Source organism: Podarcis melisellensis, assembly GCF_964234715.1.
Source record: "Podarcis melisellensis genome assembly, chromosome: 17".
Taxonomy (NCBI): Eukaryota; Metazoa; Chordata; class Lepidosauria; order Squamata; family Lacertidae; genus Podarcis; species Podarcis melisellensis.
Genome location: NC_138534.1, coordinates 19,958,364 through 19,970,924, shown reverse-complemented (window position 1 = coordinate 19,970,924; position 12,561 = coordinate 19,958,364). Strand labels below are relative to the sequence as shown.

The 12,561-nt window shown below is 43.8% G+C and overlaps 1 protein-coding gene across 2 annotated transcripts in view; it reads right to left on the bottom strand.

Annotated features, from left to right (window-relative positions):
- RIC1 (RIC1 homolog, RAB6A GEF complex partner 1) overlaps positions 1-11,170 on the bottom strand; it is a 42,847-nt gene extending 31,677 nt beyond the window's left edge. The window contains exons 1-2 of one of the 2 annotated variants that reach the window (XM_081893769.1): positions 10,634-11,170; positions 2,659-2,766 (exon numbers count right to left, since the gene is read on the bottom strand). In XM_081893769.1, coding sequence (XP_081749895.1) covers positions 2,659-2,766; positions 10,634-10,774 — 249 coding nt within the window. In that variant the 5' untranslated portion in view covers positions 10,775-11,170. The remainder of the gene's footprint in view (positions 1-2,658; positions 2,767-10,633) is intronic. The other variant, XM_081893768.1, reaches the window with a different exon arrangement.
- Between the last annotated feature and the right edge of the window lie 1,391 nt (positions 11,171-12,561).

Here is a 12,561-nt window from a genome sequence, read left to right as displayed (position 1 = left end):
GCATGGTGCATCTTCTGCTGCCATGGGGAGGCCCAGCAAGGCCCTCTGCTGATGCGGGAAAGCATGGCACACCCTCCGCTGCCGTGGGGAGGTAAGGTGGGACCCACCACTGTCACGGGGAGGTATGGTAGGACTCTCTGTCACCACGGGGAGGCCCAGCAAGGCCCTCTCCAACTGAGGGAAGTGTGATGCACCCTCTGCCGCTGCAGGGAGGTATGGCAGGACCCTCTGCCACCGCGGAGAGGCCCAGCAAGGCTCTCCACTGCCGCAAAAATATATTGTGATATATTGAGATATCATGATATTTAGCTAGTGATATACCATGATGTTGAAAACCAGATATCACTCAGCTCCATACTCAGTCCTACTTATGGAATACCCACTGAAATCAATCACTTATCATAAATAATTTAAATCACAATGAAATCAAAGGGGCAAATCTAAGTATAACTATGACAGTTTATTTTACCAATATCAGGGCACTGAAGGGCAGATTCAATCAGAGTTAGCAACACCAGGTTCACCCTAGCTGACGGAAAGCTCAGCTGAAGATAGCATGAACTGTCACACACATTACCAGCATTGTTTCCTGGTAATAGTAAAATGACACATAATTACAGTAGATAATTATAGTAATTTAAAAACTCAAACAACCCTTAAGAACACAATAAAGCCTGCTGAATCAGGCCAATGGCCCATCTCAAGATGCTTAATCTCAGGGTGTGGTTTGAGCCCCATGTTGGGCAAAAGACACCATAGGTTGGACTAGATGACACTCCAGTTCTACAATTCTACGATTCTTCTCCAGCATACTATTCTCACAGTGGCCAACCATATGTCTGTGGGGAAACTTGCAAGCAGGACATGAGAACAGCAGCACCAAACCCACCTGTGATTCCTAGCAACTGGTATTCAGAAGGATACTGCCTCTGACAATGGAGGTAGAACACAACCATTGTGGCTCGTAGCCATGCACTCCATGAATCTCTCCAATCCTCTTTTAAAGCCAGTCACGTTGGCAGCTATCACTGCCTCTTGTGGGAATGAACTCCATAGTCTAACTAGAAAAACTTCTCTCTAGCCACTTTCTCCATGCTATGTATATAGACTTGTATAACGGCACTGAATTATCAACAGCTTTATTTCCAATTTCTTTCCTAATACAGTGGTGCCCCGCAAGACGAACGCCTCGCAAGACGAAAAACCCGCTAGACGAAAGGGTTTTCCGTTTTGGAGGCGCTTCGTAAAACGAATTCCCCTATGGGGTTGCTTTGCAAGACGAAAAAAATTTTGCACCCCCCCCCCCGTGGGGTTTTTTTTTGCTTTTTTCACCCTTTTCTTAAGCCGCTAAGCCGCTTATCAGCTGTTCCGCTGATAAGCCGCTTAACAGCTGATCGCTGGAAGCCGCTTGACAGCTGTAGCGCTAATCCGCTAAGCTGTCAATGGGCTTGCTTCGCAAGACGAAAAAACCGCTATACGAAGAGCTTCACGGAACGGATTAATTTCGTCTTGCGAGGCACCACTGTAATATGTTGCATGGAATCTCCTTTTTTTAGAGCTGCTGCATGCTGGGTCAGCAGCTTCACTGAGCTATCCACTACAACCCCCAAAGTCTTGTTCCTGGTCAGTCACTGTCATTTCAGATCCCATGAGTTTATATAAGAAATTAAGATTTTTTTGCCCAACATATATCACTTCACATGTGTTTCCACTGAACTGAATTTGCTATTCTACCACTCATTCAGTCAGTTTGGAGAGGTACTTTTGGAGCACTCTATAATCTCATTTTGTTTTAACAACCCTGAACAACTGAGTATCATCAGCAAACTTTGCCACCTCACGGCTCAGTCCTTACTCTATGTTGTTGACCTTTGACTGTCTCAAAAGACAGTTTGGGGCAGTAAACTCCCTAAACGATGAGATCAAAGCTTCCCACGTCTCACTTACCTTTCAGTTCCACAAATATTTCTACCCTACTGGTTAATAAAGACCACATGTTCTGCTTATGCAGCACCCCCCCCCCCTTACTACAAGATTTAGCTCTCCTGCCCAATTTGCACAGCAATTTGCTAACTGCTCAAGATTAGAATGTGGTGGACTTAAATTCTTATCAAAACATGCTCATTTTACAACATGCATACTTTCCTCAAAAGATTTGTTGGGCAGAGACCAGTTTTACATTTAAGCCAGCTCTCTGTATCACCATTCCCTTCTCACATTGGTAAGAAGCAGCTGGTAATACGAGATATATGCCTTTGTAACACACCAACTTATTTTACTCTTGTAGGTTTCAACTACTGTACTTGCTGGTGCAAATAACCAGAAACTGTAGGGCCATGTCCACCTGGTCATACATTAAATGTCTTCTCAATCATTCTCTGGGTTTGGCTAATTTCAGACATTCATTTTTAATACATGGATAGGAAAAAGGTAACGTGAATATATCCCCTTGAGCTGTTTCCACTTAGCAACATTATGTCAGCACATATAAATTGTACATTACTGTAATGCAAAAGCATATAGTATTTGCTACGAATAAAGGATAATACTAGCATTCAGGTAAATATAATTTCTCTTTTTAAAGCATGCTGGACTCCTTTGGACATTAAACCATAATCACCATATCATAAAAACCTCCACAACAGCTCCTTTACTCACCGAAACAGCTATCATGGTGCTGTCAGGCCTCCACTCTGCTTGGTCATAGGGTCCAAATTGCAATGCTGCTTTTGACGATTCTTTGTAGCTTACGATTAACACACTGGGCTGTGGGGAAAAAGAGATCCAGTTTAATTCTCATACATTTCAAAGCTAACTTTTAAAACAAAACCAAGCTTATTGGATATTTTTACAGATGCAATTCTCTAAAATAGCTATAGGAAGTTTCTGGGAGACAGAAACATTATTTAACTGATTCACTTTAAAAAAAAAAAATGTTTAGCGAGCCACTTTTCAGCAAAGTATTAAGGACTGAGACCAGGAAAAGATTTCAACTTTTCAAAAACTTCAAAATTTAGAATTAAACCCAAATGATTAATGCTTCTTTGGAGGGGGGAAGATACCATTTGCCTTGAAGGAGGTGGACCCAGAGCTGTTAAATAACTATTGTCCAGTGGCAAATATCTCCTTTCTGGACAAGGTGCTTGAGAAGGTGTGGTGGTCCAGCTTTCAGGGATGCTTGACAGAAGCTGGTTACTTGGACAGATTCAAGTGTGGCTTCAGATCTGGTTACGGCACTGAAATTGCCTTGGTTTCTCTGGTTGATGACATTTATCAAAAGAGAGACAGGGGGAGGGGAACCCTTCTTGTTCTCATAGAATCATAGACTTGGAAGAGACCACAAGGGCCATCGAGTCCAACCCCCTGCCAGATCTCTTTGATCTCGCAGTGGCTTTTGATACTGTTGACAACCATATGCTTCTGAGGCATCTCAGAGAGGTAGGGGTTGGGACACTGCTCTACTTCCAGGATCGTTTCCAGAAAGCAGTCATGGGAAGCTACTGTTCAGACCATGGGAGGTTTCCTGTCGTTTCCCACAGGTTTCCACCTTGCTCCCCTTGCTATTTAACATCTATATGAAGCTCCTAGGATCAGTCACCAAGAGATTTGGAGTGAAGCATCGTCAATACGCAGATGACACTCAGCTTTGTCTCTCTGTTCCATCTTAAGTGTTGTGTTTTAATGCTGTTACCTCCCCTGAGACCTTAGGGTGAAGGGCATGTAATAAATAAATCATAATTGTGTATGTCTGCTTGTGAGCAAATTTCCCCTTCCTCTCTTAGCCTCCTAGAAGCATCCCAAATCTGCCGGGGTGTGTGTGAGAGAGAGAGTGGGAAGGAGAGAAAGGGAAAGTCTGCCTGCCCAATATTTAAATTTTACTCTTAATGTAGACGTGTAACAGTTTGAGCTCATGCCCACTTAACTCCAACTCTATAAAGTACTCATAAGAATACCCACTATAGGTTTTCAACTGCCCTCCCAAAATAGTTTGAGAGTGTTGTAGGTTATGTACCAGGCTCATATTGTTAGGCAGCCTTGTGAATAAATAATACATATTCCAAGGTCATGCTTTTCTTTCTCTATTGATGTTTGAATCAAGATGAACAGTATCATGACAAGAACTTGATACCAAAGCAGTCAAGAAATATATGGATTAGTGTCGTTTTCAAATTGTTAAAGTAATACTCTTTTCAAATCCAACTGAACAAATTTCTACCTTCCCCATTACAATCCTCTAAACTAAAACCTAGCAAATTTTAATATCCCGCAAGCACAGACACGCCCCCTAAGAGGAGCTGAAATGAAAAGAGAAGCTACTGCTGGCAAACATTAATTCTGCTCTAAAACCTGGTGCTCATTTGCATGTAAGAATGATGAAATCACCACAAGGTAACACTTGCATGATAAAGATTCCTTCAAATGCACACTTATGTTGCAATATCTGAGATTCATCAAAGTCTGGAGAATTGTAGCTTTTGATCCTCACATAGCTGTGCATAGCGCAATTCACAATAGAAAAATAACAAGTAAAAGAAAACTCACAGCTATGCTTCAAACATATTTATAGTAACAGTATGAATCAAGGAGAAGGGAGTCATAATTTGCATGCACTTCAAAGCTGAAATTAAGAGCATTTGCATGCCCTGGTTATCAGTATAACTATTACTTGCACATGTTATTGCAGTTTCAATCTTGTTTATTATTTTCTACCAGCCTCATAACCAGTTCTCCTCTGGAATTCTGGGAAACCAAAAAATCAGTGCAGTTTTGAAAGCCATTAAAGTAATCTGTGCAGTCTGGCATCATAATTCAATATGGTGTCCAACTGGATCCAAACAGATGAAAGCCTGCTTCTTTATCCCAGAAGCCATCATGCAGAATTTGGTTACAGTATCTTTAAAGCTGTCCAAATGTTTAGCAAACATATGAACAACTTTTCAAAATATATAGTTGATTTATTATACTTATATGCCGCCCATAAGCAATTTCTTGAGGTAGCATACAATAAATAAAAAAATCATTTAAAAAACTTACATAAAAATAATAAACATATATTAGGCAACTGAGAATAAATCAAATACAGCAGAAATCTTCAAACAGCAAAGATTTTTAATGTCAGAATTCAAAATAAGAGACCCTGTGGAACACTCAATGCTATAAAAAGTTCTTAATCATCTCTAACAAGCTGTTCTAAAAGTCAGAGAAAATAAAAAAGGCACCACTAGCACACTGTATTACTGTGGAGTTTAGAAGAATAAATTCCGGTATCAAAATATCACCTAGCAGAAGCTCACCGCAACCTACTGTGATGATAGGAGAGGGAAAGGAATGAGAAAACTGGGCTGCCACAACCATGAAACGGAGACAGGAAATTTGCAATATTAACTTCCTGATTGGAGACTACTGCAGCCCTGTTTGTCTATTCCAGGGATGTCCAACCCATCGACCATGATCGACAGGTCGATCACCAGGTGAAAGCAGTTGATCTTGGTCGATGGGGGGGGGGAGGAGAGCACCCACGCGCGTGCCACTGTGACCTGGCTAGAGTAGGTTGTTGCTCGGCTGCCAGCACCGGCGCCCTGATACGCTGGCGTCCTGGAAGCCCCTGCCAGCAGGCTGCGTCAAGTTCACTCTGGCAGGAGGCTTCGCAGATCCCCGGCCGTGCTGGTCTACCCATGCGATCGGGCGGTGGTAGAGTGCTCATTGCACCCGTTCTCTGCTTTACTGCAACAGCCCGACCGGAGGGGAGCACAGAGCAGGAGCGTCGCTGTAGACAAAGGCCCACCTAAACGCCATTTTGGATGTGAGGCAAGAGCAGCAGAGTGTTTATTGTTTCGTTAGCGATTTATGCCATGCCCCCCGAAAATGCAGCAGAACTAAGGGCCCCCTAAAAAAGCTCCACAACTTTGGCTTGCCACCCTAAAAAAGCTCCACAAATTTGGGTTCCAACCCCTACTCCCCCAAATGGGTAGATCACTACCAGTTTTTAATTCCTGGAGTAGATTGCAGTCTCTTGAGAGTTGGACGTCCCTGGTCTATTCTTTCCTTCACTGGAAGTGAATGGAACAGACCAGTTTGAACTCTTTCACTAGTGAAGTAAAATGATAGGATGCAGGGAAGAATCATACATTTTTATGAGTACAGTGGTACTTCAGGTTAAGTACTTAATTCGTTCCGGAGGTCCGTACTTAACCTGAAACTGTTCTTAACCTGAAGCACCACTTTAGCTAACGGGGCCTCCTGCTGCCGCCGCGCCGCTGGAGCACGATTTCTGTTCTCATCCTGAAGCAAAGTTCTTAACCTGAAGCACTATTTCTGGGTTAGCGGAGTCTGTAACCTGAAGCGTATGTAACCTAAGGTACCACTGTATATGCATTTTACTAGGGACTGCATCCCTGCTCTCTCCATTGCCACCCTCTCAGCCATTCCCCCACATTAACCACCCAGACTTTTTCCTATGCCACTAAGATCACTTTTCACTCTCCCAACCCCATTTTTGAAGCCAGTTCTCCTTCCCCTCTTTTTGTGCATCCCCCTCCCTTGCACATAAAGCACCCGGTGGTAACTTTCTGCAATTTCCTCCTCTTTCATGTTGCAACTGTTAAGCACCCTTTACCGCTCCATCCCATTATGAAGCCACCAGGGCCTCCTATTCTGCAGACTTTTCAATGCCCCTGGTTTCACCTTCAACCCAATTTCCATGCCCCCACTGTCTCCTTTTAGCAACCCCTTTTGCACCTCCATTTTCACATTCACCCCCTTTTTCCTAGTCTCTCCTTACCCTTCTCAACTCTGCACACAGATCACCCACACTTCCATAGCTTCTCTCTAGTCCGTAACCCCCTTTATACATATACCCAGTAATGATGTATGTATGTCACAGTACCTTTAAGGAGAACAGAGTCTTAAAAACAAGCCCATAATGTAGCTTGTTCAGTTAAAGGAGGTTAATTTCGGTTGATGGATGTTGTACATCTACAGGTGTTTGCCTGCTGATGAAATACCTGTACTAAATTACTACACTGAACCTGGAACTTCATGTTGAAGACAGCACACATGGTACCAGGAGTGAAATACATTGTGTGACAGTACTTATGAACATTTGAGGCCTCTACATCCTTTATCTCTCTCACATGAGGAAACATTAATAGAATAAGTTTGAGTACAATGAGGAAGGAGACAAGCTGAAAGGGGGGAAATTGCTATTTTAAACAATGACAGAAGTTAAAGTGGGAGGGACACCGAGAGGAAAATGGTGTCTTTAAACAACTGCAAACAAACAAGCCAGTTTTAACAAGGAAAAATAGTAGAGATGGGTACAACACAAAAGACAACACCAAAAACCCAGCACAACATAACCTTTCCAAATTCCTTTCTTGCTGCACTCAAACTGTCATTTCTCCCTCTGTGTCACTTTGCCCTACACAAACATCTGCCATTGTTTAAAACAGGCACTTTCCCCTCTCAGTATCCCTCAATCCCTGTGCACATACAGACTCTCACAACAGAGCATCATGATAATTGCCTGTTTGTCCCCCAAAACTTGGGGATTAAATGCATACACTGCATGTGAATGGAAGTCACATTCAACTGTCATAACTAACAGATAGTGACAGACCACTGAAACATTTTGCAACATAATAGTAAGCTTGTTTACCCATTAGTAAATCCTACTGCGTTCAACAGGGCTTATTCTCAGGTTAATTGTGTACAGTACGGTACCCTAACCTACTTAAAGTCATCTAAGCTGCTGGCCATCACTACATGCTGTGGCAGTGAATTCCAGTTAATTACAAAAGGAATAAAGGAGCACTTCTTTTTTGCCCATCCTTAACCTACCATTAACTAACTTCACTGGGTTACCCCAAGTTCTATTATTTGTGCCAGGAAGAGAAACTCTCTCTCCTTGCTGTAATTTTAATAATCTCTCATGAGGCCCCAGAGCTATCTTTAATTAAACTAAAAAGTCACAAAGGTTATCTAATCATCTTCATTTTTATTGCCCCTTTCTGCCACTTTTCCAGATCTACAATATCCTTTGTTTTTAATGGAGCAGTGAGAACAATAAAGCGCTGCAGTTATGTTCCAAGTAAATAATACTATCACAAATTACTGGCATTAGGACTTTGGTCATAAACGTGTTAAAGGTTTTGAAATATGACAGCATCACACAGAGAGAAAGACTGAAGCCGACCTACTTGAAGTCATCACAGGTGACAAAGGGACACTGTAAAACATTGCATCATAGGTATTAGGCACCAGCTGAACTAGAAGCTAAGCAATTCACTAGCATCTGAAGCTTGCTTTCCTTTACTGCCAGTTTTAAAATTGATAAAAGATGCTTTGACCAACTTAAAGCAACAGATTGGAGTTTGATTTTAGTATCCTTTTTTGTAATAAATTTTTATTAATTTTCCAATACAATCATACAATTTTATCCAAATTTTAACAAATTTTAACAAAATACTCTTTTTGGTCTTCCTTCAGCTTCTCTGGTAATCATCCATATTTACCCTTCAATACGCATTCCTTTAATTGCATTGCTTTTTGTATCCTATCAATGTCTAGACTAGAGGGGGAAAACACGTTTCCCTGCAGCCTTTGAAATTTCAACTCTAGAGCATTTTGCTAAAGCATGAACACCATATGGCAGAGACAGAAAACCTGTGACCCTCCAAATTGTTCAGTTAAAACTTCCATCATCCATGATCACTGGACCACCTTAAATCTGATCAGAGCTGATCAGAGTTGCAGTTAGTTCCAGTTCCAGTTCCCTGCCATATGGAGAAGCTGGTAGGTAACTATTGTCAGCAGAACTGTCATTGCCAAGCTGTGCTTGAAAGGTACAGACTTACTGTGTAAAATTGAAAGAAAGTACGGTATGTTTTTCCAGATCTAATGAATGGTACTTGGCTCTCCCTGAATAGAAACCTGTGTAAAAACCGAGCATTCAGACTTAAGGTGTATGACCAAAATTGGTCTTTGTGGATTTCCACACTGTATATGTGTAGAAATCATGAAAGAGCAATGATCATTTGGGGTCAGAATGTAGGTATAGGCTGCATTTAATGTTATCCACTGTTTCTTTTAAAAGTTTAGTGGACATATTATTGGAAATATTAATTTATATGTACCTGAATCATTGCTATAGTACAACAGAAGATAGAACTGAAAAATAGATCAGTTGTGCCAACATTTTAAACTGAAATGAGTATTTGAAAAAATAGGGACTTTAGCTTCAGCAACTAATTAACCTACAAGAGAACCAGACAATCAAAACTGTGGGGCACTGCCCCTATAAATAAGCATCATTCAAACCCAACTTTCTCATATTTTCAGAGTTATTTATGTAAGTAATGAGCGCCTGGAAATCAATCAATCTGAAAGCTGAAGGCAAGAAGAACGATTGGGAGGCATCCCTGAATTTAGAGGACCCTGCCCTGATCATTCAAAAGACCGCACAACACAATGATACCATGTATTTGCCATAAGTCTTGCTGGCATTCCCTTTACTAAGGCAAGTTAACATGAAACAACTGTGAAGTAGGCCAATCATTTCCAAATTTGCTGTCAAAGAACAGAGGCTCTAACCAAAGTCACACATTAAAAACCTGACTGTGTAGGGAGTCAGGCTTTAAAGCTTAGGGTCAAACCCATTAAAACAACAGCCCTCTGATCTCATTGAGCTCAGTCAAACCAGTGTTCAAAATTTGCCAGGCACCTTTTGCTCCTAGCTACTGACCACTTGCGACTAAGTGAGGATGACACCTGACATCACCACCTGGAGGTGCATGCTTGGGGCTTCTTGGATCTGGACTGTTTCCACACACTAATAACCCATCCTGTAGAAGTCTATCAGTTATATTTCATTTGCACCCTCCCTGTGGAACGCCCTCCCATTCCATGACAAGGAGATAAAGAAGTACACAACTTTTAAAAAGACACCTGAAGGCAGCCCTGGATCGGGAAGTTTTCAATGTTAGACGTTTTACAATGGGGGGTGGGGTGGACTGGGCACAACGGGGGAACACTGGACATCACAAGGGGGGGCCCTGCAGGGCATCCGAGTGTCACTGGGAGAGGAGGCGAGGGCGGCATTGGAGCTGCATGGGAATTGGTAGGTCAGGCTTCCTTAAACTCAGCCCTCCAGATATTTTGAGATTACAATTCCTATCATCCCTGACCACAGCTCCTGCTAACTAGGGATCATGGGAGTTGTAGGCCAAAAACATCTGGAGGGCTGAGTTTGAGGAAGCCTGTGGTAGGTGGTCCTGGGCATCTTGTAAAAAGAGCTTGACCACTTTGAAGCATCTCCAATAATAATGATAATAATTAATAAATATTATTTATACCCCACCTATCTTGCTGGGTTTCCCCAGATACTCTGGGCGGCTCCCAACAGAATATTAAAAACACGATCAAACGTTAAAAACTTCCCTAAACAAGGCTGCCTTCAGATGTCTTCTAAAAGTCAGACAGTTGTTTGTCTTATTTAAAGCTCCAACCCCAGGCGCCGGCTGCTACGCCGCTGTGTTTTATTATGTTTTTATATTCTGCTGGAAGCCGCCCAGATAATAATAATTAATAATAATTGAGGCGGGCGACGGCCCAGCGAGGGTCTCCTCCTACTCACCCTGTTGTACCAGATGCCGAGCTGGGAGCGGGACAAGACGGCGAAGAGAGTCCGCTGCGGGTCGGCCTGGATGCGGAGCGGGGGCTCCCTGGCCTCGGCGGGGCACAGCAGCCTCTTCGGCCACCCGCTCAGGAAATACATGGCTGGCGAGCAGGCAGGCAGGCCGCCTGTCCCGGCGAGGCACTAGCAGGCCGGAGCCAGGAGCTTTCCCCTCATGGGCCTCCTCGGGCGAGGGAGACTCTGCCCCGCGCGGCCTGCGGAGGAGCCGCGGAGGAGGAGCCGCGCATAATCCCCGCCTGAGGGGCGCTGGGAAGAGACTGAGGGGGGCGGCTCGGCAGAAGGGGCTCCCTCCTCTCCGCTGGGCCGGGTCGCGGGGAAAGGGCCGTTACAGCTCAGGACGGAGCCCTCGCGGCGTCGCCTCAGCCTCCCCCCGGGAGCCCTCGCTCGCTCTCCCCGCCAAGGCTCCCTCCGCCGGCGCCGCCATCTCTTCTCCTCAGCCGCGTCAAGGCGTCTGGTCGCCGGAATATGCCGGCGGGTGGGAGGGAGGGAGGGAGGGAGTAGAGGCGAACGCGCACGCGCACAAGCGTCGGCAGCCCTCCGTCGGAACGACTCGGCAACACCGCTGGGGATAGGAGAGGGCGGGCGGGCGCGGAGGGGGGAGGGGAAAGCGGAGACACACTAAAGGCGCCGCTATTGGTTCAGGCGCCGGGGAAGGGGAGGAGCCGGAAGTGGCGTCGTCGGAGCAGTCGCGAGGCGGCCATAGAGAGAGAGCGCCGCTCGAGGGCTGGGGCTGGAACGCGCGCGCCCCCTGGCTTCCTGTTCTGAGCGGTGGAAGAAACGCGACGTGTCTCTGCCCGGAGCGGCTGAGCCAGCAGGCGGAGGGTTGCTGGTGGTGGGTTCATAAAGGAAGGTCGATAGCTGGATTCGGTTCATATAATTCCTTTCCTTTTTTTAAATAATTTTTTATCATGGCCTTCAACATTTCCCCCATAAAAATAGGGACGTCCTATTTAATAATTATTATTATTATTATTATTATTATTATTATTATTATTATTATTATTATTCCACCCATTAAACATTAAATTACTTCCCTATACAGAGGATGAGATGGTTGGACAGTGTTCTCGAAGCTACAAACATGAGTTTGACCAAACTGCGGGAGGCAGTGGAAGACAGGAGTGCCTGGCGTGCTCTGGTCCATGGAGTCACGAAGAGTCGGACACGACTAAACGACTAAACAACAACATACAGAGCTGCCTTCAGATGTCTTCTAAACGTTATATAGTTACTTCTTTCCTTGGCTCGGGGGTTGCATAACTCCATACCCTCCAACATTTCTTTGATGAAAATAGGAAAAGCAAGACATTCCGGGTATCATATCAGAAACTGGGATGGCTTCTGTAAATCCAGGACTGTCCCTGGAAAATGGGAACACTTGAAGGGTCTGTTTTATTAGGAATACAAAAATTAATATATTTCCCTTATTTTTTGCCCAAATTAAGATGTTGATCTAAACACGATAGAAACACAAAGAGAAAGGAATAAATAAAGAGAGAAGTAAAGAAAAAGAAATAGGGAAGAGGTTAAAAGAAAGAGAGAAATGAAATTCAGAAAATAAGGGACTGATTCTTCGTCCGTCTGCGGTATATTGTCCACTATATATTCATTTCATCCACTCCAGTATAACACCCAGCAAAACCACTTTCTGTAAACAAATAGGTTCTTCCTTTTCTGAGCTCTGATTGATCTCCGTTGTTGCACCGTTCTCAGATGGTTAGATACGCACGGGCTGTACAGGTTCATGTGAAAAAGCTGAATACATGCAATTTTGAAACTCCTCACTAAGTCTTCATACCGCAGAAGTTTCTGTAGCGTTGAATTGGGCATCTGCAGTTTCCTTTTTTCCAACCAGTTTAATGAAAGGT